The sequence below is a fragment of the Thamnophis elegans genome, chromosome 16, assembly GCF_009769535.1.
Source record: "Thamnophis elegans isolate rThaEle1 chromosome 16, rThaEle1.pri, whole genome shotgun sequence".
In the NCBI taxonomy this organism is placed as follows: domain Eukaryota; kingdom Metazoa; phylum Chordata; class Lepidosauria; order Squamata; family Colubridae; genus Thamnophis; species Thamnophis elegans.
The window spans coordinates 34,598,420-34,624,642 of NC_045556.1; the positions used below are offsets into that span (position 1 = coordinate 34,598,420).

Here is a 26,223-nt window from a genome sequence, read left to right on the forward strand (position 1 = left end):
CGTCTCACCAGGGTTGGTACCCAAGGCGGGATTGAAGGAGAATGGAAAGCCTGCTTGTTTGGGAAGGGATGATGATGGATGCTGCTGCCTCCCCCCTGTCCCCTGCATCTCTCCCCAGAGGATTCAATTTTGCGCTCACCTGATTTCTGATCTGGCAGTGCATGCGGTCTCGCTTCACCTGGAGGGCTTCAAAAGCTGCCTTCTGCATCTCGCTCTAAAAGATGGGGATCGAGTGAGCACCTGAAGCGGCCTTAAAACTCCCCGAGACCATCGCTCTACCCATCTCAGCGTTAGAGCCCTCCCTCCTAACGGTCTCTCTTCCCTCCCTCCGAATAGTCTTTTTCTCCACCTTGAAGTCAGAAACATTCCCACAAAACTGGAATTCTCAGCAAGCGAGGATGATCGACCCGTTAAGCGACGGCGTCCTTCCTCCCTGTTGTGACAATTCTGCATCAACAGAGAAGTCTGTTGAATCGAGGGCTGTATTTGCAAGGCGGTTTACAACTCCATGGGTTTCACAGACAAAGAAGGGTCTTTTTTAAAAAAAAAATCTCTGGTACCTGACACTTTTTAAAATAGAAAGGTAGGATTGACTTGACTTTGGTATCTCTATCCCACCCATCTGCAAAATGGATGACAGGCAGACAGATAATAAATATAGACTAGGTAGATAGGTGGGTAGATAGGTAGACAGATAATATAGATTAGGTGGGTGGGGGGATGGATAGATAAAGAGAGATAGAGATAGAAAGAGATAGCTAGCTAACTAGCTAGCTAGCTAGACAGACAGACAGACAGATGATGATAGACGAGAGAGAGAGAGAGAGAGAGAGAGAGAGAGAGAGAGATGATAGATGATAGACATGATGGAAGGATGGCTGGATGAATGGATAGATAGATAGGTAGGTAGGTAGGTAGATATAGAAAGAAAGAAAGATATAGATGATAGTAGATGAGAGACATGATAGATGATAGAGAAAATAGATAGATGAGATATAGATGATAGTAGATGAGAGAGAGATGAGAGAGAGAAAGAGAGAGATGATAGATGAGATAGATGGGATAGATAGATAGATAGATAGATAGATAGATAGATAGATAGATAGATAGATAGATAGAAGATGATAGACGAGAGAGAGAGAGAGAGATGATAGATGATAGACAACATAGATGAAAGGATGGATGGATAGATAAATGGATAGATGAGATATAGATGATAGTAGATGAGAGATAGATGAGAGAGAGAGAGAGAGAGAGAGAGAGAGAGAGAGAGAGATATGATAGGTGAGATAGATGGGATAGATAGATAGATAGATAGATAGATAGATAGATAGATAGATAGATAGATAGATAGTAGATGATAGACGAGAGAGAGATGATAGATGATAGACATGATAGATGAAAGGATGCATGGATAAATGAATGGATAGATAGATGAGATATAGATGATAGTAGATGAGAGATAGATGAGAGATAGATGAGAGAGACATGATAGATGATAGATGAGATAGATGAGATATAGTAGATGAGAGATTGATGAGAGAGAGATTAGGTAGATAGCTAGGTAGATAATATAGATTAGGTGAGTTGGGGGATGGATAAATAAATGGAGGTAGAGAGATAATTATGGAAAAGCTACATTTTTTGTTATGGAATTTAAAGGACTGCAATTGCACAGATTAAAAGAAAAGTCAGGGCCCCTCTATCAGAATACTCCCAAAGCCAAGACCTTTGCCCAAAGAACACAACTGTGTGAACTCCACCTCAATCCCCAGAAAGGACAGTTAATGTGACAACACCCTCCAGAGACTTGGAGTGTTGTTTGTGAAACCACAAGAGCAGAACAATTGCTTTGTGGGATGAGACCAAGGTCCGGGATCGAGTTTCCAAGAAAGGCCAAACCAGGTGGGAATCCTTAGAACAAGGCACGGGGGCAGGGGGGGGGGGCGCAAATGTGTCAGAAATAAATTGTTTTTCAGTATTTTTTTTGGGGGGGGAGACAAACAACAGGACGAGGAGCCACATCTCTAAACTTTGAGCCTTTGCAAAAATGTTTCTGAACCGCTTTTAAGCGGATCTAATATAATCTCTTTGGATCTCTCTACATTTGATGCTGGATTCAAAGCTATGGTTACAGGACAAGCCCACTCCAAACCTAGTTTGCTTAGTCCTGGCTCTTAATGCGTAGCTTCAATCGAGGTGCGGTTCAAATAAATTCCCGTTAAGATCTCTTAAAGATCTCTTACGCTTCACTGGGAACGTCTGAAGAGCATCTAACTTTACGCTCACGATGGATGGTGCAGTCCCAGTGGTGGGATTCAAATAACTTAACAACTGGTCCTCTGCCCTAATGATTTCTTCCGACAACCAGTTCACCAAACCACTCAAAAAGTTAACAACCGGTTTTCCCGGACTGGTGCGAACTGGCTGAATCCCACCACTGTGCAGTCCACTAGAGCTGAGGTCCTCAACCTTTCGGACCTCAAGCACCACTAAATTCATAATTTTATATCCCGCAGACCACTAATATGATCTGCCTAATGACTGGCTGGGTGGGCGTGGCCAGGTGGTCATGTGACTGGGTGGGCATGGCCAACTTGAGGTCACTCACGTCGAGGGGCACCTTGCCAGCCTCTAGTCACCCCTCCCTTCCCAGCCACTCCTCGCCTGCCCGCCCGAGCTTCTTAGAGCCCCGACAGGAAGCAGTTGCTGGAGCTGAGCAGCCACCAGGAGAAAGAGTTGGCAAAAGAGCTCAGTTCAAATTGGATCTGACCGAGAAGGAGGCTCAGTGGAAGCACCTTACTGAGGACTAGGAGCATGGGCTTTCCAAGCAGAGGGAAGACCTGCGGGAGTGCAAGGCCAGGTTCCGGTGCCTGGAGGCTCAGTGGGCTGAGATGGTCAGCCAGTTCCAGGCCGTGATGCAGTCCCACTGGAACGAGGCCCTCTGGCTCTTCACCACCAGTGCCTCTTCCCTCCAGCCTTCGCCCAAAGCCCCCCACTGGGAGGCCAAATCAGACCCCAAGTTAAAATTTCTGCCCCCCTCCGACCCGCACAAAAAGACCCCGAAGGGGGAGACTCTCTGCAGCAACACAAGCGTTCATTGTACATATCTGTCCCAGAGGCCATAGTTTGAGGACCCCAGATTTAGTGCCATATAAAAAAGGCAAATAAATTTTCTGCGGACCACCAAATTTTTCTCGAGAACCACAAGTGATCCATGGACCCCCAGTTGGTGACCACTGCACTAGAGAAATCTTCTAGCTTTCTAGACTTTTGACAACAGTCCCTATCATCTCTGTCCACCGGCTGTGTTGATAGGAATTGTAGTCCTATGCATCTCAAGAACATCCATCGGTCTATCTCTTAGGCAGGTGAACTGGATCTAAAGCAATCAACACTTGGTTCATCAATGAATACGGTGGCTTCCAACGTTTGTCTGTTCTCCTGGTCAAAGAGCTGATTACTTCCTTCTCCCATGGTCAAATGCCCTTCCACCCCCACCCTTCCATAATACCTCCTGCAGGATCTGGCTGATGGCTTTGTTTTGGTCCAGCTGCTGCCAAGCCAGGATCTGCTGGAACTTCTCATCCATCTTGGCAAGGCTGCAAGAGAAGAGTTCTTGGATGACTCTAGTTGCACGTTGGGGAAAGGGGCACAGACTTTTAACCCATGAGATGCCACAGCAGGGACATTGATCTGTAGACCATGGAGGCCCATTTCAATAAGATATTGTGTGATTCTCATGCATTGAGCCTCAAGTCTTAGGAGAACCCAGCAAGTACGGCCTATAAACTTGGATGTATGGGTTAACGTATGCCAACGCTATCACTTACAGCGCCTTCAAATTCTTTTAAGTATTTTGGGGTGATCAGAGCGGGCCACAGGATGATATCCAGCGACACCAGCACAAGGTTCTCTTTCTGGTCTGGCATCAGAACCTGATAAAGTTGGGCTTCTACTCCCACAAGGAGTAGGAGCATATTGCTGAGATGCTTCATCAGCTGGACAACATGAGACAGCAGACTTCTATGAAGAGCTTTCATCTCTTTTTCTGGAAGTCCTCAACCTCTTGACCTAGCAGGTCACACAACGTTCTGGAGAACTTCCACAATGTTCTGGAGAACTTCTTCCACAATGTTCTGGAGAACTTCTTCCACAATGTTCTGGAGAACTTCTTCCACAATGTTCTGGAGAACTTCTTCCACAACGTTCTGGAGAACTTCCACAATGTTCTGGAGAACTTCTTCCACAACGTTCTGGAGAACTTCCACAACGTTCTGGAGAACTTCTTCCACAACGTTCTGGAGAACTTCTTCCACAACGTTCTGGAGAACTTCTTCCACAATGTTCTGGAGAACTTCTTCCACATTTGGAGAACTTCTTCCACAACGTTCTGGAGAACTTCTTCCACAACGTTCTGGAGAACTTCTTCCACAACGTTCTGGAGAACTTCTTCCACAATGTTCTGGAGAACTTCTTCCACAACGTTCTGGAGAACTTCTTCCACAACGTTCTGGAGAACTTCTTCCACAACGTTCTGGAGAACTTCTTCCACAACGTTCTGGAGAACTTCTTCCACAACGTTCTGGAGAACTTCTTCCACAACGTTCTGGAGAACTTCTTCCACATTTGGAGAACTTCTTCCACAACGTTCTGGAGAACTTCCACAAGGTTCTGGAGAACCAGCCAAGGTTCGATTTAATGGGGGAGATTTCCCTAGTCTTGTGACGGAGAATTAAATTAAAACTAGAGGGAATCAGGTTCAAGCTGATGCTAAGTAAGGTTGGACCCATCGTTCCTCCTCTGCTCGCCCAACTTGCCATGTTCTTGCAAAGAGATGGATGCCTTCAGCTGTTTCCCCAGGCTCTTTTATTGGGCAGACGCACCCATGAAAATAATATTCCTCCCCCACTTTCCCAAATCTATGTCTTCTTTAGTACCTAGAGCACGTCTGGTTGACGAGGTCCTGCCGGCGAGATTCGTAGGCTCCCTGAAGTAATTTGTTCTTGTAGGTCTCGGACAACATCTGTTCCATGGCCGCTGGGAGAGGGAAATTGGGGAAAAAGAAGGACCAAACAATTTTTTCCTCGTAAGAAATAATGTAGTGAGTCACAGGGCAGTCGACGACGACGACAAGCTTGTTGGTTGAGTACTAAACAAATGATGAGTACCGGGACCAAGTTTTCGCATCGAAATGCGAGTACCAAATTCGATGAGTTTCAAAGCAGTTGAGTACCAAGGTAGCAGTGTACTTACTGGCTACTTCTTTCCTCCTCAGTTGTTCCGTTTCTTCTTGAGTGATGGCCATCAACTGCTCCATCCGGATCCTAGGAACGATACAAGAGAGTCGGGTGGAGTCTAATGGCTCTCCTCAACTTTTCTCAAGAGTTCGGGGCTCCACCATTTTTCTCCCTCGCCGCACTGCGAGATTCAGTTGGGCTACAATTCTCAATCCCAGCCCCCCCCAATGTTCAGATCCTCCTGCCCTCCAATCCCACTGGTGTTGGTGTCTCTCTGTCTCATGGAAAACTTTGTGTTTTGACCCTTAAAAAGCATGAAGCAGAGTTTTGGTCCTGTCAAAAACCCCTTTTTTGTAAATGACAGTGAATTCCTTTCATTCACAGTCCGCAAGGCTTGGCAAACAGTCTTTCAGAGGAATGTTTATCCACACGAACCTTATCTCGCTTGGAGAGCTGCCAGATAACTAGTTTCCAAATGCAGGGCAGGGCAAAACTTGGCACAGAGTCTCTTATAGTAACAAACAGAACTTTCCACTCTTGAAACGACCGAAGGAACAAATCGTTTCCTGCAAAAGCCCTCTCCCTGTTCACTCCTCTTTCATTTCCTATTGGAGGGGACAATCACCTCCAAGATGTGGCTTTACTCCCAAGTCAACCCTGCTTTCTTAGCTGCCTTCTGGCAGCTGATACCTGGCCTTGCACTCCCACAGGTCTTCCCTCTGCTTGGAAAGCCTATGCTCCTCAAGGAGGTTCTTCTGCTGAGCCTCCTTCTCGTCAGATCCAATTGAACTGAGCAGTTTTGCCAACTTCTTCTCGTGGTGGCAGCTTAGCTCCAGCAACTGCTTCTTGCTGGAGCCTGGGTGGGCAGGTGAGGAGTAGCAAGTAGAGGCTGGCAAGGCGCCCCTCGACCTGAGTGGCATTGAATTGGCCATGCCCACCCAGGCGGTCATTAGGCAGATCATATTAGTGGTCCGCGGGATTTAAAATTATGAACTTAGTGATCCCTGAGGTCTGAAAGGTTGGTGACCTGTTGTGGCCCAGCAGGAGCCATTGGAGCTGCCACCAGACTCTGACAGCGAGGAGCCCTATGAGTCGGCTCTGAAGGATGTGGAGGACCCTGGACAGGGTTCCGACTCCGAGTAGGGCGCAGAGAGGCTGGTTGGCCACCAGGAGGCACCTGAGCCTTGGACCAGTGGGGAGGAGACAAGGGAGAGTGATCCAGAAGCCAGCAGTGAGTTGTTCCTGGATGCACGCCATCGAAGAGCTACTCGGCGTCAGGAACAATTACGCAATTACAGGAGGTAATTGCGCTCAGCTGGTGGTCATTAGGCTCCTCTCCAGACTATAAAAAAGACTGCTTGTGACACGCCCCTCTTGCAGAAGTCAACGCATTGACTAAAGAGAACGTAACTAACTTGGCAGGCTGGATTGCTGCCAAGGTTTGTCTGACTTGCTACCAAGGTCTTTATCTGTTTGTTTGCTTGGCTTTCAGCCACCGAGATTTTGGCTTCTTGCTATTAAAAGTACATTCTAGTTAAGCTTGTCTCGGCTTTCGTTACTGGACGGAGGAGGGGGTCAGAACAGTGAGCCCTGCTCTAAAAAGACCTCAGCCCTTTCCGCCAATCGATCTAGTAAAGCAAGAAACTCACCGGTCATTTTCAAGGGATTTTAAGATCTCGGAACTCTGTTTCTGCCTAAAAAAGATTTAAGAAATATAGAGGGTCAACTAACAGAGTCACCATAAAGCATTTACGTCGATCAGCTCCAGCACTGAGGACATCTCCCGTCTTTCAGGGGGGTAAGTCTGGATCTTGGCTGTACAAGCTAGTTGTCTACTTAATCACAATTCATTTAGCCACCAATCAGAGTACAGCCCTGGACGACAGCACTAGAAAAAAAATAACTTACGACTCAGCCATTGAGGCTTCCAGTGTTCACTTGATCAAAATGTGGGCATTTGCAACCAGAATGTATTTATGATGGGTTGCCATGTTCTAGGGTCAGGTGATCAACACTTCCGACAAGCAAATCAACGGTGAAACCGGATTCACTTAACATCCATGGCACAAAGGTTGTAAAATTGGGAGTGGCTCACTTAACAATAGCTTAGCCACAGAAGTTCTGGTCTGAATTGTAGGTCATAAGAACCATGGTGGCAGAGTGGTTAGAAAGCAGTATTGCAGGCTAATTCTGCCGGCTGTCAACAGTTCGATGCTGACCGGCTCAAGGCTGATTAGGCCTTCTATCCGGGTGGAAACTAATCAAGGAGAGAAGCAACCTAGAACTGAGGAGGAATTTCCTGACAGTTAGAACAATGAATCAGTGTCCATTTTTTTATCCACTATTACGTTATCATCCCCAATTAAGCAAATGTTTTCATATTCTAATTCATTTATTTTGTTGTGTAATTTCCTATAAAATTCCTCTTGTTTCTGGTTTGGTGCATATATGACTATTAATAATATCGGTTTTTCTGTTGTCTCTAATTCAGTCATTAGCATTCTGCCTTCTTCATCTGAGTAGACTTCTTTGGAGTTTATTTTTTCTTTTATATAGGTTGCTATCCCTCTTTTTTTTTTATCTTGAGTGCATGATGTGTTCCCTTTTTAATCTGTTTTCTCTTCCTTATTTTTTATTTTTATCTTTTTTAGAGTTTTATTCTGTAAGCCGCCCGGAGTCCTTCGGGATTGGGCGGCATATAAATTCATTAAATTTGAATTTGAATTTATCTGCCAATGCTATATATAATTTCCTTAATTTTTTTGTTTTCCAGTAAGTTCCTATGTTCCCTTTTAATATGCACTTCCCGTATACAGGTTATATCTACCTTCAATTTCTTAAGTTTATTAAACATGCCTTCCAACTCTGCTATTGTATTGTATTAAAAAACCTCGGATAATACTTTGTTCATAAATATGTTAGAATTGGTAATAAAAAAATAAAAACCAGCAGATTCCCCAGAGAGAACACTGGATCTCCTACCTTTGATTAGCTTTCAGCAGCTTCTGGATTCTGCCGGCCACCCCCTGCTCCATCTGTTTCAGCTGCTCGAGCAACTTCAGGCGCTCGGCTCCCAGGCGCTCCTGATGGCGGGACAGGCCTTCGTCCAGTTTCATCTGCTCCTGAAATGAGAGGAGGGGGAAGCCATCCCGCGAGGCCCAACGCTTGAAGCCGCACGGCGAGGGAAAAGAACCGTGCAAAATTCTCCCGCTTCCTCCCCATCACGTCTACAGAAGTACCGCCTCTGAATTCCAACTACGGTGGCAGGCTGAACCAAAGTAGGCCTCAACCCTGAACCAAACTAGGGTTTCATGATGTTAAGCTTTAACTGTTCACATAGAAATTGCAAGGTTTGCTTTTAGGACTTCGTGCGGTTAGACACGGGTTAGAAGGAAGTCTGCACATGAAATATTATTATTATTATTATTATTATTATTATTATTATTATTATTATTATTATTATTTATTAAATTTATAAGCCGCCCAATCCCGCAGGACTCTGGGCAGCTTACAAAGCAAAAGAAAAAAAGAAAATGGAAAAAAATAAAAATAATTTAAAATTCACAACACGCATTTGTTCTAGTTGGGGCTGGACCTTTCAATAAGGTCAACAGCCCCAGGCCTGCCGGAAGAGCCAGGTTTTAACAGCCTTCCTGAAGGCCATGAGAGTGGGCAAGGTCTGGACCTCTGGGGGTAGCTGATTCCAAAGGGTGGGAGCAGCCACAGAGAAGGCTCTCCTCCGGGGACCTGCCAGCCAGCACTGACTGGCTGACGGCATCCGAAGGAGGCCCACCCTGTGGGATCTTATCGGCCGTTGGGAGGTATGTGGCAGTAAGCGGTCTCGTAGGTACGCTGGTCCTAAGCCAGGTAGAGCTTTAAAGGTAATGACCAACACCTTGAATTGCGTCCAGAGACCAATTGGTAGCCAGTGCAGCTCGCGGAGGACAGGTGTAACATGGGCATATCTCGGTACACCCGATATCGCTCACGCGGCTGCATTCTGGACTAACTGAAGTCTCCGAACGCTTTTCAAAGGTAGCCCCATGTATGCTGAACTAAAGCATCTACTTTAGCCCATCTGCTGGCTTGGCTGTTAATCTGTTTGGTAGACACATATTGTTAGTTCCTCAAAATATGAGCTATGCATGTCCGTTAGCTGACCCATGTATTATGACATCCTGTAGACATACTTTCTGTAACTCAAGGGCAAATCTTGAGGAGTGTTTCCAAAACTAACAGATGGCTTTAGCTGAAAGTGATAAACTATATAAGGAAGTTCCTGAATTTCACTCAATGTTCAGGCCATTTATTCTGAACCTGCGCAAATAAACTATTCCTTCTCTGAAGAGCTGGCTTGTGTGTCCCGTCTTTTCTACAACACAACAGTCTGGTATGAAGGTATCTGGTAGGAATAGGGAGGAAATGGAGGCGTCTTACTTCCTTCATGCTTTGGAGAAATTCTCCTTTCTGGATGTGACTTTGGTGCATGAGTTGGACTTGTTCTCTCTGCTCCAGGTCCAGCCCACGCTCGAATGCCAGCTTCTCCCGCATCTTCTGCTCCTATCAAGTAAACAGAGGCGTCTATCGATATATATCCTGCACCTCGCTGTAGGAGTCATGGTGGCGCAGTGGTCAGAGTGCAGTACTGCAGGGTACTTCTGCTGACTGCTGGCTGCCTGCAGTTTGGCAGTTCGAATCTCACCAGGCTCAAGGTTGACTCAGCCTTCCATCCTTCCCAGGTGGTGGGTAAAATGAGGACCCAGATTGTTGGGGGAGGGCAAGAGGCTGACTCTGTAAACCACTTAGAGAGGGCTGTAAAAGCACTGTGAAGCAGTATATGTCTAAGTGTCCTGCCTCCCTCCCTCCCTCTCTCTCTCACATCATCCATCTATCTGCCCTCTGCCAGCAGTTTAAACCTGACCAGCTCAAAGTTAACTCAGCCTTCCATCCCTCCAAGGTGGGTAAAATGAGGACCCAGATTGTTTGGGGGGGGGGGGGGCAAGAGGCTGACTCTGTAAAGCATTTAGAGAGGGCTGGGAAGCACTGTGAAGTGGTATATAAGTCTATTGTTCTTCCTTCCTCCCTCCCTCCCTTCTTTCCTCCCTCCCACCCTCCCTCCCTCCCTCAGCCTTCCATTCTTCCGAGGTGGGTCAAATGAGGACCCAGATTGTTGTGGGCAAGATGCTGACTCTGTAAAGCGCTTAGAGAGGGCTGGAAAACAATAGCAATAGCAGTTAGACTTATATACCGCTTCATAGGGCTTTCAGCCCTCTGTAAGCGGTTTACAGAGTCAGCATATCGCCCCCACAATCTGGGTCCTCATTTCATCCACCTGGGAAGGATGGAAGGCTGAGTCAACCTTGAGCCGGTGAGATTAGAACAGCTGAACTGCAGAACTGCAGTCAGCTGAAGTAGCCTGCAGTGCTGCACTTAACCACTGCGCCACTTCGGCTCATAAACACTGTGAAGCGGTATATAAGTCTAAGTGCTATTGCTATTCCGCTCAGGACCTTGCTCTCTTAAACCACAGTTGGAAGAGAAGACTCCACCCGACTTGTATCTTACTCCTATTCCTATTCTACTCTACTCCTATTCTACTCCACTCCTATTCTATTCTATTCCTATTCTATTCCTTATTCTATTCTATTCTACTCTACTATTCTACTCTATTCCTAAATTCTATTCCTAAATTCTATTTCTAAATTCTATTCCTAAATTCTATTCTATTCTATTCTTCTATTCTATTGTTTTTCTATTCTATTCTTACTCCTATTCCTATTCTATTCTACTCCACTCCACTCCTATTCTACTCTATTCTATTCTTACTCCTATTCCTATTCTACTCTACTCCTATTTTATTCTACTCTTATTCTATTCTACTATTCTACTCTACTTCTATTCTACTCCACTCCTATTCTATTCTATTCCTACTCCTATTCTATTCCTTATTCTATTCTTTTCCTTTGACTCAGGGCCTTTCAAACCAGGAAGTCATCCTAAGCAAAATAAAAGGGGAAGAAAAAAAGGGAGGAAACCCTAGTCTTTCAAGACAAGGGAAGGTGAGAGAGAGATAAAGGTAGATAGACAGACAGGCACAATGTGGATGGATAGCTAAATAGCTACACAGAAGACATGGAAGGATGGATAGTTGGAAATGATGGATGGATGCAGACAGATGGACAGATGACTTAAATGGATGGGTGGATGGACGGACATTATGGATGGGCAGACAGAGATAGATGACAAGGTTAGATAGATAGGAGGGAGGGAGAGAGAAAGAGAGGGAAAGAGACAGTGGTCAGTGTGGATGGGTAGCTAGATAGCTGCGCAGAGAACATGGAAGGACAGTTAGAAATGATGCATGGATGGATGGATGCAGACAGATAACTTGGATGGATGAATGGACTAGTCACTATGGATGGTCAGAGATGGAGGACAAGGTTGGATAGATAGTTAGATGGGAGGGAAGGAGAGAAAGAGAAGGAGAGAGGGAAGGAAGGAGGAAGGGAGAGAGACAGACAGAGATCCATTGTTTGCACAGAGACCTTGTACACTCAAGATCTCGTTCCACCCAGTTTGCATCTTAGGATGTGGAGAGACTTTTCTATTATTACAATCATACCACTTCCTGGCTGAAGATAGCAATAGCAATAGCAGTTAGACTTATATACCGCTTCATAGGGCTTTCAGCCCTCTCTAAGCGGTTTACAGAGTCAGCATATCGCCCCCACAGTCTGGGTCCTCATTTCACCCACCTCGGAAGGATGGAAAGCTGAGTCAACCTTGAGCCGGTGAGATTAGAACCGCTAAACTGCAGATAACAGTCAGCTGAAGTGGCCTGCAATACTGCACCCTAACCACTGCGCCACCTCGGCTCTATGAAGAAAGAAAGGAAGGTAACAAAAAGGAAAAAAAAAAGAGAGCTGCTGTTTTAACTCAAGGAATCAAAAACAGACCGATTTTCTACGGCGGTCATGTCCTTAATCCTATCTTAACTCCAATGGAACAGGGTTGGCCAATCCCACAGCCAGGGGCAGGGAGGGAGCTCATCCTTACCTTTCGCTTCTCGTAGTCTAGAAACCTGTTCTGCAATGAAAGTGAAAGGAGAAGTAAGCAAGATTGATTTTTAACAAGATGCTGAAGCACAAACAATTATCTGATTTTGCTTTTCTTCAGAAGGCCTGGCTATTCACCTCAGCTTTTAACCTTTTCTCATTGCTGTGAGCCACCAAGAGCCATTGGGGGACGGATGGCAGGGATGCAAGTTTCACAAATAATAATTTTGCAATTGACTACCGGCATTGACAAACTTCCTATGAGTCAATTGCAAAAGGAAGCTCAGCTTGGAACAGACTTACATCCTGGGAAGGTACCTGTTCTGATCGAGGCTTCCCAAGAGCATGAAGCAATCTCCTTGCCCCGACAAAAAAACCTTTTATTAATTGACTGTGAATTCTGCTCCTTCACATCCAGCAAAGTCTTTCAAAGGAGGATTTATGGTCACAGACTTTATCTGGCTTGGAGAGCTGCCAGGCCCATATCTGCAGAAATTGGCAAGGCATCTCAGAAAGTCACGAACCAATGAAGCGAACTGATTGTCTCCTGCAAACATCACTCCCCTTTCGCTCCTCTTTTATTCCCTCTGGGAGGGGCCATTCATCGTCCCCCTGTGGCCTTCCTCCCAAGTCGACCCCTGTTCTTTAGCTCCTTCGTCTGGCAACGCTGAGCATGCGCACACTGGGAACAGGCTCCAGCTGTCTATCCCAGCTTCTTGGGACGGACTGAATAGGTAGACAAAAATGCCAAAATCCAGTCTAAGCATCTGGTTGACTGTGGCATTAACCCTAATGACTTTTATCGTTTCCTCCCATTGTTCTCTTGGGAACAGAGTTCAGGCGAAGGGGTTACTTCACTTTGTGTCTCTGTCTAGCAACTGGTTTTTGGGGTAGACTATGTGGAAGTTCTACATCAACTCTGAGGGGGAACGCCCTGGTTGGTCCACAAAACCGGTTCCTGTGAGTTTAGAAAAAAAATATCCTAAAAAGAGATTCTTGTATATTTGGGGAGAGTTAACACTCACCTGGGGAGGAAAGCGATGGCAAATCTAGACAGCCTACTAACAAGCAGAGACATCACCCTGCCAATCAAAAGTGTATAGTCAAGGCTGTGGTTTTCCCAGTTGCAATGGATGGCTGTGAAGGTTGGATCATAAGGAAGGCTGAGTGCCAAACTTTGAACTCTGGTGCTGGAGAAGACTCCTGCATTGAGTCCCTTGGACTGCAAGGCCATCCAACCGGTCAGTCCTAGAGGAGATCCACCCTGACTGCTCTTTAGAAGGCCAGTTCCTGGAGAGGAAACTCAAAGACTTTGGCCACCTAATGAGAAGGAAGAAGGACTCCCTGGAGAAGAGCCTAATGCTGGGAAAGATGGAGGGCAAAAGAAGAAGGGGATGACAGAGAAGGAGGTGGCTGGATGGAGTCACTTGAAGCAGCCGGCGTGAGCTTCAATGGACTCCAGAGGATGGTAGAGGGCAGGAAGGCCTGAAGGAACGTTGTCCATGGGGTTGTGATGGGTTGAACATGACTTCGCAACTAACAATAACAACAACAACAACAACACTCACTTGCCACTCGGCTTCCTCTTCCATGTATTTGCCAGCTGTCCTCCGGATGCCATCTGCCGATATCTCCCCTCCGTCGCTTTCCAAAACTGGGAGTAAATACTGAGAGGGAGAGTTGTATTCTACGCCCACTTCTGGAAGGAAAACCACAAATCACAATATCACAATTCAGGCAGTCGTTCTTGATTCACGCCAACAGTGGAACCCCCAAATCTTCATAGCTAAGCAAGCGTTTATTCAGTGAGTCCCATCCCGCCCGTTTTATCATCTCTCTTGCCACCGTTGTTAAGTGAATCCCTGCCGTTGTTCCATGAAGCTGGCTTCCCCATGGAGCCTGCTTGTTGGAAATTCACAAAAGGGGATCACGTAAACCCCACCCAACCCCGGGACATTGCAAACCGTCATAAGTATGAGTCCATTGCCAAGGGTGTGGATTTTCGATCACATGATTGCAAGGATGCCGTAAAAACGGCCGTGAAGTATGAAAAGTGGTCGTAAGTTTCTTTTTTCTTCTTCAATGTATAGGTAGTCCTTGAGTTGCGACCAAAATGCTTACTTTCACAGAGGAACCTCTGGATGGCCTCGGTACCGGCGCTGCAGACCTCATTTGGGGGGTAAACCATTTCTGTGGCGTCCAGGGACAAAGTCTACAAGACAGGAAGACACATCCTGCAGCTGCCTTTAATTTGCATTAAGCCAGGACTGGAATTCTGCAATGGTGGCGAACATCTGTAGCTGGGGTGGAGGAGGAGAGGGGGAGGTTCGTTCTCTGAGCTTGTGGGATGGTTTGCGAATGTTTTGTTACCAGGTTGGGTGACATCTTCAGTGGACTTTAGGGAATGTCACAACCGTCGTTCTTCTGTTTATAAAGTCTTATAAGGAATGGATGGAAGGATGGATGGGTGGGTGGATAGACACAGAATAACAGTTGGAAGGGACCTTGGAGGGAGGGAGGGAGGGAGGGAGGGAGGATAGATAACAGAATAAGTTGGAAGGGACCTTGGAGGGAGGGAGGGAGGGAGGGAGGGAGGGAGGAAGGAAGGAAGGAAAAGCAAGAGAAGAAAGCAAGAAAGCAAGTAAGAGGGAGGAAGGGAGAGAAAGCAAGAGAAGAAAGAAAGAAAGAAAGAAAGGCAGGAAGGAAGGAAGGAAGGATAGATAACAGAATAACAGTTGGAAGGGACCTTGGAGGAAGGAAGGAAGGAAGGAAGGAAGGAAGGAAGGAAGGAAGGAAGGAAGGAAGGAAAGGCAAGAGAAGAAAGAAAGGAAGGGAGGATAGATAACAGAATAACAGTTGAAAGGGACCTAGAAGGAAGGAAGGGAGGGAGGGAGGAAGGGAGGGAGGAAGGAAGGAAGGACAGACAGACACAGAATAACAATTGGAAGGGACCTTGGAGGATGGATGGATGGATGGATACAAACTGACAATCTTGCTAAGGTAAATACAGTTAGTCCTTGATCACAATTAAATCCCACATTTCTGTCGCCAAGTAGGACATTTGTTAAGTGAAATTTTGCCCACTCCCTTGCCCCAGTTGTTTAGGGAATCCCTTGCGGTTCTGCAATCCCTGCTGTTAAATGGATCTGGCTCCCTCCCCCACCCCCCACGGGAGGCTGCGACCGTCATAAATACAAGTCAGTTGCCAAGAGCCTGAATTGTAATCACAGGATGCTCGAACTGTCGCAAGTGTGAAAAACGGCCATAAGCCATTATTTTCAGGCCTGTACTAACTTTGGCCACCATTGTAAGTCAAGAGCTTCCTGTAATAGGGCTTCAATCTTGCAAAGAAAGAAAGTCCTCCTGGAGGGCTCCAACAATTCCTGGTTTATTCTCCCGCGGGTTGCCAGATTTCAGGAAGACCAAGAATGCTGGCCTAAGCGACACTGGACTTAAAAGCTGAGCGTCTCTTATTTGTAACGCTACCTCCAAGGTTCGGATGTGAGCCAGGCTCTGCGGCAACTCCTGCACCGAATTTTCGCTGATGTCCAACGTTCGCAAACTCCGCAGGCCTTCCAAAGTGGAGGGCAATTTCTTGAGCTTGTTCCCTGCCCGGAAAACCAGAAAGTGGAAAAGTAAAAAAAAAAAAAAAAAAAAAAGCATTTGGAATGTCAGGCCCGAAGAATCGGTTCGGATTAAACGGTTGCGGACTTCAAACCGTTGTTAAACCAATTGTTGTCGAGTCAGAAATGACCTGCCTTTTAATTTTAATCTTCTCACAATCAGCGGGGGTCTTAAAGCTTACGATATTCATGCCCTCGGGTGCAAGGGTTTGTTTATACTAAGCTGGAGGTCTTCAGCCTTAGTTTTACATTAACTGTACTTTGTACTGCAACTTAGAACTAAGGGGAAATTTCCTGACAGTGAGAACAATTAACCAGTGGAACAATTTGCCTTCAGAAGTTGTGAATGCTCCAACATTGGAAGTTTTTAAGAAGGTGTCGGATAAACATTTGTCTGAAGAGGTGTAGGGTTTCCTGCCTAAGCAGGAGGTTGGACTAGAAGATCTCCAAGGTCCCTTCCAACTCTGTTATTACTCTGTAATAACTCTGTTATTCTAGTCTATTCTATTCTCTTTTCTGTTCTATTCTACTCTACTCCTATTCTATTCTGTTGTGTTCTATTCTATTATTCTATCCTATCCTATCCCTCCACTCCTATTCTATTCCACTCCACTCCTATTCTATACTACTCTATACTATTCCTATTCCATATTCTATTCTATTTATTCTATTCTATTCTACTCTATTCTTTTATTCTACTCTATTCCTATTCTATTCTGTTCTATTTTATTATTCCATCCTATCCTATCCCATCCCATCCCATCCCACTCCACTCCTACTCTATTCCACTCCATTCCACTCCTATTCTATTCCACTCCATTCCACTCCTATTCTATTCTGTTCTATTCTATTATTCCATCCTATCCTATCCCATCCCATCCCATCCCACTCCACTCCTATTCTATTCTATTCCACTCCATTCCACTCCTATTCTATTCTGTTCTATTTTATTATTCCATCCTATCCTATCCCATCCCATCCCATCCCACTCCACTCCTATTCTATTCCACTCCATTCCACTCCTATTCTATTCTGTTCTATTCTATTATTCTATTATCCTATCCTATTCTATCCTATCCCATCCCACTCCACTCCTATTCTATTCCACTCCATTCCACTCCTATTCTATTCTATTCTATACTATTCCTATTCCATATTCTATCCTATTTATTCTATTCTATTCTACTCTATTCTTTTATTCTATTCTACTCTTATTTTATTCTGTTCTATTTTATTATTCTATCCTATCCCATCCCATCCCATCCCACTCCACTCCTATTCTATTCCACTCCATTCCATTCCACTCCACTCCTATTCTATTCTGTTCTATTCTATTATTCTATTATCCTATCCTATCCTATCCCATCCCACTCCACTCCTATTCTATTCCACTCCATTCCACTCCTATTCTATTTATACTATTCTATACTATTCCTATTCCATATTCTATTCTATTTATTCTATTCTACTCTATTCTTTTATTCTACTCCACTCTACTCTATTCTTGCAATTTGAACTTCCTGATGACTAATGGAACCGTCCCCAAAGGTACAGCTTTGAAATTATCTTACTTTTTTTATCTGTTGCAGCGCTGATGGAGTCTGGTTTCAAGCAAACAAAAAAAATCAAAACTAAAACCCCAATAAATGACCAAGATTGGATTCTGGGACGCGTATATCTGCCTTCATCCGGGGAACAAAAAAATAATAAATTTTGGAACTCCTTCTGAGGAACTCCAAAGCGAAATTTATCCCTGCTAGGCTAAATTATAGTCGATTCTTGTACAGAAACCCAGGGATTGTCGTTTATATCCCTTGGCTGCATCCTCTTCTAAAATTTTAAACTGGAACACCGAGCCATTCTCAGCAAACTTTCAGTTTAATCTACACACACACACACGCACACACACTTATGTTAATAATCAGAGCCATCATTCTTCGGACCCTGTTTTGCCCTACCTTTCAAATTCAGCGTCTGAAGCTGAGCGAGATCCCCGATCGAGTCCGGAAGAGCTTTTAAAATATTCTTTTCCACATTCAAAACCTACCAAGGATAGAAACAAAAGGGACAAAAATGCACCCCTTGAAACTGGTGTGTCGAGGCCACCCTGCGCAATCTGTGAAACCTCCGGCACAAAGGACTTGGTGCAACTGTGAAAACCACATCGAGAGGGCTAAAAAAAGGACCACATTGGTTCCTGAAACTGCCGAGAGATTCCCTGAGCATCTGTTCTGAGCCAGGCTTCCTTAAAAACCGTGAAGCAGAGGGGGGATCCCGGCAAAACTCCTTTTATTGCCACGACTGTCAATTCCTTTCATTCACAGTCCGCAAAGCTTAGTAAGCAGTCTTTCAGAGGAATGTTTATCCACACGAACCTTATCTCGTTTGGAAGACTGCCAGATTACTAGTTTCCAAATGCACAGAGTCTCTTATAGTCACAAACAGAACTTTACACTCTTGAAATGACCAAAGGAACAAATTGTTTCCTGCAAAAGCCCCCCACCCTTCGCTCCTCTTTTGTTTCCTATGGGAGGGGCCAATCACCTCCAAGGTGTGGCTTTACTCCCAAGTCGACCCTGCTTTCTTAGCTGTTCTTGTCTTCTGGCAGCTCTGCGCATGCACACACTGGGAACAGGCTCCAGCTGTTCCTCTCCCTCATTGCTGTCTAGCTCCCTCTCTGCCTCCTACGCAGATCCCTCGTCTGAGCTTTCCTCAGCCCCCAGGACTGGCTCATCTTCCTCCCCAACCTCCTCACTGTCCGACTCTGCTGCCAGCTACAGTGGCCGCTGGCGGGCTACCATAGCATCCAGCGTTTCTTTACCTGAAGAGAAGTCAACTGGCCGATATCGGCGGGAAGGGAGGTCAGCTGGTTGTCATGGAGGTCTAAAACCTGGAAGAGAAGGATAAAGACATCCATAACAATCCACTCCCAAGGGCACAGATGCTTTTTGATTATTGTTTAACTCCAATAATCTCCAAAACTTCAAAAAAATTCAACTCAAATAAGCCTAGCCTCCATGGTGAAAGCTGATGTGATTATAATCCAGAAACGAGGAATGGAAGAATACGGCAGCAGCTCCAGGCCGCCCCCTGAAAAGCTTGCTAAAATACAGGGGAAGTCTTAAACTAGGTTTCATTGCTTGTCCTTTTGATTCGGGACCTTAAAAAGCTCCCGCCAACAGTTGACGAAAAGAACTGCGAATCACCTTTACGGTTACAAGATTAGAGAGGCTGCAGGATTTCGGGACGAGGGATGTCAAAAAATTCGTGTGAACGATCAGCACCTGAAAGAGAAAACAACAGAGAAAATGTTCCAACCGACCCGGAAAGGAGAGAGTAGTTAAACTGGGTTATCTGAAAAGTTTGAATGAAAGAATTTGACAGAAGAGTTTGAGATAGGAAATACATTGGCTCAAAGACAACAGGAAGAATGGATAAAACACTGATTCTCACAATTTTGAGAATTTGAGGAACGCATTTCTGGTTTAATGAAACTTGAGGTATTTAATGAAATTCCTCCTAGTACCTCTGAACAGTCCTCTTTAAAATGAAAATCATCAGATTTTTGGACGTCCAGAAAAGCTTCTCATATTTATATATAAAAAAAGTGAAATACCGCTCATGCATCAACACAAAATCTCCAGAACCGTAAAACCTACAAATTTGGCACATATGTTCCTCTTGGCTTCTAGGTGCTCGCTAAGAAAGGGTTTTTTGATTATTAGTATCAGATCATTGGTATTTCTTATAGTACTATTAACACGCTCTGATGCTAAGGAGTTAGGCATTCTACCCCCCCTCCCCACCTGAAAAGAACTCTGTTCCAACTGCCACTTGGGTGTGGGCGTGGCCAGTGTATGACACAACCATCCTGAAGGCTGGGAGCTTAGACATTCTACTCCTCCTTCCCACATGAAAAACACTCTTATGCTAAGGAGTTAGACTGAAGGAGAGAAGGGGATGAGATAGGAGAGGCCTCTGTGGGGCAAGCCTGAGGGAGAGAAGGAGATAGGACAGGATCAACGGGGCAAGCCTGAGGGAGAGAAGGGGGAGAGGCTGCTCGTAACTACTCATTTATTTTCCAGTTGCGTCGATGTATCAAGCCCGATCACATAGTTTTGTGTGTGTATATCTATCTATCTATCTATCTATCTATCTATCTATCTATCTATCTATCTATCTATCTATCTATTTATGCATTGCATCTTGGATCTTGTGCTAAAATTCCATCTTCCTTCTTACCTTCTTCTGCAGCACTCTGCAAGTGGCAAAGGCACCATAGGGAAGCTAAGAAGAAAGAGAAAGACAATTTTTGTTGAGACGAAAGCAGTCAGAACCATCCTGGAAGCATTTGAGTAACGTCCCGGAGACAGTTCAGGCAACAGGCATGAGAAGATGCAGGCCTAATTTAAAACAGATTTCCCTCTGCCCCCTAGGTTCGAAACACATCCTGCGTGGGATACATTCCTTATGTGGAAATTTTCAACGTGGCATCGAGGATCGTTTATGCCAGTTGATTCGCGTCGGATGCAAATCTTGTTTCTTTCGCATCTTGGCAATTGGCTGTTTTCACATTTTGGTAGCGAAATTTGCTGAGGCGATCCTTCCAGAAGACAAACCCGCCGCGTGGGTAGTCCTTGACTTACAACCGTTTGCTTAGAAGTTAAAATGGGTTGACTGGGAACCAGTCCTCGTATTTACAAAGCACTGCAGCATCCTCACGGCCCCATGGTCCAAATTCGGGCGTGCCTTCACTAAGGTTTCAGCCTCCCGGGGTCATTGGGAAACCTGTTTGCAACCTTCCGACGCGGAAATTCAATGAAGGAAGCCAGATTGGCTTAACAAACCCCGAAATCGCTCAACAGCTGCAGTGATTTGTTTAACCACTGTGGAGAAGGTCATAAAATCGGGCGAGTCACTTAACAACCGCCGTGCTTAGCAACGGAAATCAAATGTGGTTGTAAGTCGAGGAATACCTGTACCGGGAACAAACCTCAATCTAGAAGCAACTTAGAACTGAGGAGAAATTTCCTGACAGTGAGAACAATTAATCAATGGAACAGCTTTCCTCCAGGAGTTGTGAATGCCCCAACACTGGAGGTTTTTCAGAAGATATTAGATGACCATTTGTCTGAAGAGGTGTAGGGTTTCCTGTCTAGGTAGGGGTTGGACTAGAAGACCTCCAAGGTCCCTTCCAACTCTGTTATTGTATTCTATTCTATTCCTATTCTATTCCCAATCGTATTTCTATTCTATTCCTATTCTATTTTTATTCTATTCCTATTCTATTCTACTCCTATTCTATTCCTATTCTATTTCTACTCTATTCCTATTCTATTCCTATTCTATTCTATTCCTATTCTATTCTTATTCTATTCTATTCCTATTCTATTTCTATTCTATTCTTATTCTATTCTATTCCCAATCGTATTTCTATTCTATTCATATTCTATTTTTATTCTATTCCTATTCTATTCTACTCCTATTCTATTTCTATTCTATTCTATTCTTATTCTATTCCCAATCGTATTTCTATTCTATTCCTATTCTATTCCTATTCTATTCCTATTCTATTCCTATTCTATTCCTATTCTATTCTTATTCTATCCCTATTCTATTCTATTCATATTCTATTCATATTCTATTCCTATTCTATTCCTATTCTATTCCTATTCTATTCCTATCCTATTCCTATCCCAATCCTATTCCTAATCCTAGTCCTATTCTAGTCCTATTCCTATTCTATTCTATTCATATTCTATTTTATTCCTATTCTATTCTATTCCTATTCTATTCCTATTCTATTCCTATTCTATTCCTATTCTATTCCTATTCTATTCCTATTCTATTTTATTCCATTCCTATTCCTATTCTATTCTATTCTAAAATCAGACTCAACTGAAAAAGAATGAGGATAATGAAGCCTTCCAAAGTATGACTTGCAAAGCTCCCCTCCTAAGAGCCGCCAGCATTCAGGCAACTAACCCACCAAGAACCAGAAATGGAGAGAATTTACCTCAGAAAGTTCACACTTGGAGACATCGAGGATATCATCTGCTCCGGCTTCTTTGGCCTGTTGAAAAACGGGCAGATGAGTTTTACTGGCTGCAAAATCAGAGTGTTGTGGCCTGCTGGCCGCCATCACAACCAAATCAGAGGAGGAGGAGGAGGCGTGATAGTCAGGGTCAGCATTAAGGCAACCTGAGAGCAAAAATAGGCCGTTTTTGGGAAGTTTGCAGAGTGCCGAAACTTTTTTTCCCCCCTTTCGGAAAGCTCTTTAGTTAGAGTGATTGATGAGAATTAGATTGATTAAGTGCCGTGCCAGCAGAAACAAAGTCTTAGGTGCTGCAGATTGTCAGCGATTTCCTTCTCCAGCACATGGATAAATACACTTGGAAACAGCTACCTACCTACTTTTTTTTTTTAATTTGCCTCTTCAAAACCTTGGTGCGTCTTATACTCCGAAAAATATGATATATATAGTCTTCCCATGACTTACAAGACACATTTGGTATTCCAGCCGTTTCCGGGCTTCGCTGCTCGCCTTCCTTTTCCGAAAGAAAAGCAACATCTTGCCTCCTGTCTCCATTTATCCCAGTCCAGCAAAGAAAGGCTGCCGCAACCAGGACAGTGATCAGGACCTGAGAAACAGGAAGATGTTACATCCCAGATCAAGTCACCCACAGATTGGCCTGCTCTGCAGGTTCCGCCTACCACACCCCAGGAAACCAACACCACCTTCGTCATCTTGACAACCTGTCTTTGACACCTTTTACAACACCCGAGGATGTAGTTTTTTGGGGAGGGGGTGGGTGGGAATTCCCTGGCTCCCTCCCCCTATAATAGCTCCCAGAATGGAGAAAAACAGCCTTTCCCCCTTACCAATAGGTTTGTTTGTCAAATTTTAATTTAAGATGGGATGGGAAATAATCAGAAAGCCCATTATTATCAGACCTGTGAAAATTAATAGTTTCAGGAATAAACCCACACATTTGCATTATTATTGCTAATGCACAAATCAGAGGTGGGTTCCTACCATTTTGCACCTATTCGGTGGAACCGGTTCGTCAAATCTACCGAACCGGTTAGAAGAGGTTCTACCAGTGGACCCGGAAAGCAGGCCACACCTACAGAAGAGATTCCAAAAATTTTTGAAACCCACCACTGACACACACACACACAGAGACTCACACAGAGAAAGAGAAAGAGAAAGAAAGGAAGAAAGAAATAAAGAAAAAAGAAAGAAAAAGTGAGAGAGAGATGAAAGAAAAAAAGGAAAAAGGGACAGAGAGACAAAAGGAAGGAGAGAGAGAGAGAGAGAGAGAATTGTATGTAAGAGAATAAATGATTGTAAGAATATATAGCACATTATAGGTAAACAATATTTGGTTATAAATAGCTAAGAATAAAGTATAAGTATAAATAAATATAGAATTGTACATAAAAATGGATAACGAATAAGGAGACCATGAATGTAAGATAGAAAGGTATAGAAAGGGAAAACACTAACTGCAAAGAAACCGATACGGAACTGCTGTATGATATATGATGGAACTTCTTGTTCCTATGTTGTCTTAAGTCATGTGTTTGTTTTTGTTGATGTGTTTATGTGTTTAAAATAAAAACTTATAAAAAAAAGAAAGAAAAAGTGAGAGATGAAAGAAAAAAGGAAAAAGGGACAGAGACAAAAGGAAGGAAAGAGAGAGAGGGAGAGAGAAAGAAAGAAAGAAAGAAAGAAAGAAAGAAAGAAAGAAAGAAAGAAAGAAAACACATGGCCGGCAAGCCACTCCCACCAGGTCACATGGCCGGTAAGCCACTCCCACAAAGGAGGCCACATCCACAGAGTAGGTTCGAAAAATTTTTGAAACCCACCACTGGCACAAATGCATTTTTGGTGAGGGGGGAAGAAATGATACGTATATACATGTGATAAAAGGCTAGAGCTTACCAAGTGATTAATAGCCAATGCATATTTGAAGCCCCACATTATTTCATTTCATTTATTAAATTTATAGGCTGCCCAATCCCGGAGGATTTGAATATATCACTGTTAACAAGTGTTGTTTTTAATGTTAGAATAGAATTCCCTATTGGCCAAGTGTGATTGAATACACAAGGAATTTGCCTCTGGTGCATAAGCTCTCCCCATACACACAAACAACAAGTGATAAATCACAATCATAATCATCCCAAAAATGCATTCGTCATAATCATAAATGATAATCATAGGATGCTAAATAAGCAATAAGCATAACTCATACTAGGATACTAAACAAAACAATGTAAATTGTGAGATAAAAAAATTATAGAGGATAAGGAAATAGGAAAGATGAGATAGTTTGACAATGTTGTGGGAATTAGTTTTTAGCAGTGATGGCACGGGGGAATACAAATGTCCTCGTCGGCTGTGTTGGTGTTCAATGGCCTATATATAGCTATAGTTACGATCCCTTTAAAAAAATAATAATAAAAAGAAAAGCAAGACTTCCCAACTACTGCATTTATCCAAAGGGAAGAATTCCATTTGACATTCAGGTTTAGGTTTATTAGATTTATATGCCACCCTTCTCCCAAGGACTCAGGGCGGCGTACAACATTAAAAGAAACACATAATACAAAAGTTTTAAAAAATTAAACAGATTATTGTAGAATAGAATAGAAATTCAGATGGTTTTATCGACTCAAAGAGTGAACTAGGGAGAACACCAAAAGCTCTCCTTTCATATACGCATTTTTGGTGAATCTGAAATTTCCAGGGTTCCAGTTATTTTTGGGGCAAACCAAAGAATCTTCCTTTCACAGACTATAAGTCCAGAGTTGTGGCAACATACAAAGAAATCTTTTAATAGCTCGGAAACAGGCCTATGAAAGGGTGACGGAATCTGTCACGTGTTATTTAGAAGCAACAATTAACGGTGCCTTTAAGGGAAACACGCGAACAATACAATCAGTTGGAATGTCGACATTGGCTGGACCTTGGCCATTAAAGATGTGTCTATTATCTGTCAACAAGCTTCTGTCTTTACTAAAATGCTTTATACTGCCGAGAATTACTGGGAGTTGAGCATTATGTTTATATTTATACCTGTAATAGAATAGAATAGAATAGGGACTAGAGTAAAATAGAATATGGAATGAATAGAGAATAGAATAGAAATATAGAATAGAATAGAATAGAGAATGTATAGAGAATAGAATGGAATGGCATGGAAAATAAAAATAGAATGGAATAGAATAGAATAGAATATGGAATGAATAGAGAATAGAATGGAATGGAATGGAATAGGAAATAGAGTCGAACAGAATAGAAATAGATATAGAAATAATAGAAATAGAAATAATAGAATAGAAAGAGAATAGAGAATAGAGAATAGCATAGCATAGAATAGAATTATTTATTGGCCAAGTGTAATTGGACGCACAAGGAATTTGTCTTTGGTGCAGATGCTCTCAGTGTACATAAAATAAAAGATACATTCGACACAAAAGTACAACGCTTAATCATAGTGTACAAATAAGCAATCAAGAAACAATCAGCGCCAGTATAAAATCGTAAGGACACAAGCAACAATGATCTTTTACATGTTTGACAAACTAAACTAAACAAAAAAATAAACAAATTAAACTGCTGCCTCCCCTCTCCCTTTTCTTACCTGCCAGGAAGCCCCATGGCATCGGACTGAATGTAAAAAGTCACTTGGAGTGCCAAGGATCCAGGCAGACACTCAATAGGTGAAGCTGGATTTCTTGCTTGTCATGCCAGCAGGAGGAAGGCTGGTTGAGAGGGCTGGGGAAGGGGCAGAACGGAGGGCCTGGGGAGGGAGGGAGGCAATCAGAAGCCAAAGCAACTGCACTGATCTGATTTTGGGAAGAAATAAACCCCAAATGGCTAAATATATCAAAATGCAGGAAATGCAAGACCAGCTGGCTTGGCCACGCCCAGAAACAGGAGGAGGAGGGGGCACAGCTAAGGAGTGGCCACGCCCCCTTCCTTGGATCCACACGCCCAGGGCTTGAAGGGAAAGGAGGAGGCAAGCCCCGCCCACCTCGCCAGGATTGTCCCTCCCCGCGTTCTGTACTTACCGCCTCCGCTCATCCGCGACATTAAAAAAAAAAAAAACCTAGGCCCTTTCGCTTTTCTTTTCCCCGCTTCCTCCATACGGCTCGAAGCCGCCCTCCTCCCCGGCTCCGAGCCTTCTCGGGCCCGCCAGGGAAACGCGGCCCTTTCAAAAGGTTTCGCTTCTTTGCCCGGTGCCCTTAACAGCCATGGCGGCGGAGAACGGCAAGTCTCGCGAGAGTTCGGCG

The 26,223-nt window shown here is 44.0% G+C and overlaps 1 protein-coding gene across 1 annotated transcript in view; it reads right to left on the reverse strand.

The window, feature by feature from the left end:
- LRSAM1 (leucine rich repeat and sterile alpha motif containing 1) overlaps nt 1–26,155 on the reverse strand; it is a 37,337-nt gene extending 11,182 nt beyond the window's left edge. Inside the window, 19 exon segments of the mRNA XM_032232367.1 lie at nt 140–214; nt 3,515–3,602; nt 4,941–5,040; nt 5,257–5,327; nt 6,890–6,934; nt 8,223–8,362; nt 9,678–9,800; nt 12,297–12,326; nt 13,864–13,994; nt 14,417–14,507; nt 15,782–15,903; nt 17,877–17,961; nt 18,740–18,808; nt 19,125–19,202; nt 20,161–20,205; nt 21,935–21,991; nt 22,418–22,559; nt 25,572–25,730; nt 26,002–26,155. Of these exon segments, the coding sequence (XP_032088258.1) occupies nt 140–214; nt 3,515–3,602; nt 4,941–5,040; nt 5,257–5,327; nt 6,890–6,934; nt 8,223–8,362; nt 9,678–9,800; nt 12,297–12,326; nt 13,864–13,994; nt 14,417–14,507; nt 15,782–15,903; nt 17,877–17,961; nt 18,740–18,808; nt 19,125–19,202; nt 20,161–20,205; nt 21,935–21,991; nt 22,418–22,507 (1,440 nt within the window). The 5' untranslated portion in view covers nt 22,508–22,559; nt 25,572–25,730; nt 26,002–26,155.
- Between the last annotated feature and the right edge of the window lie 68 nt (nt 26,156–26,223).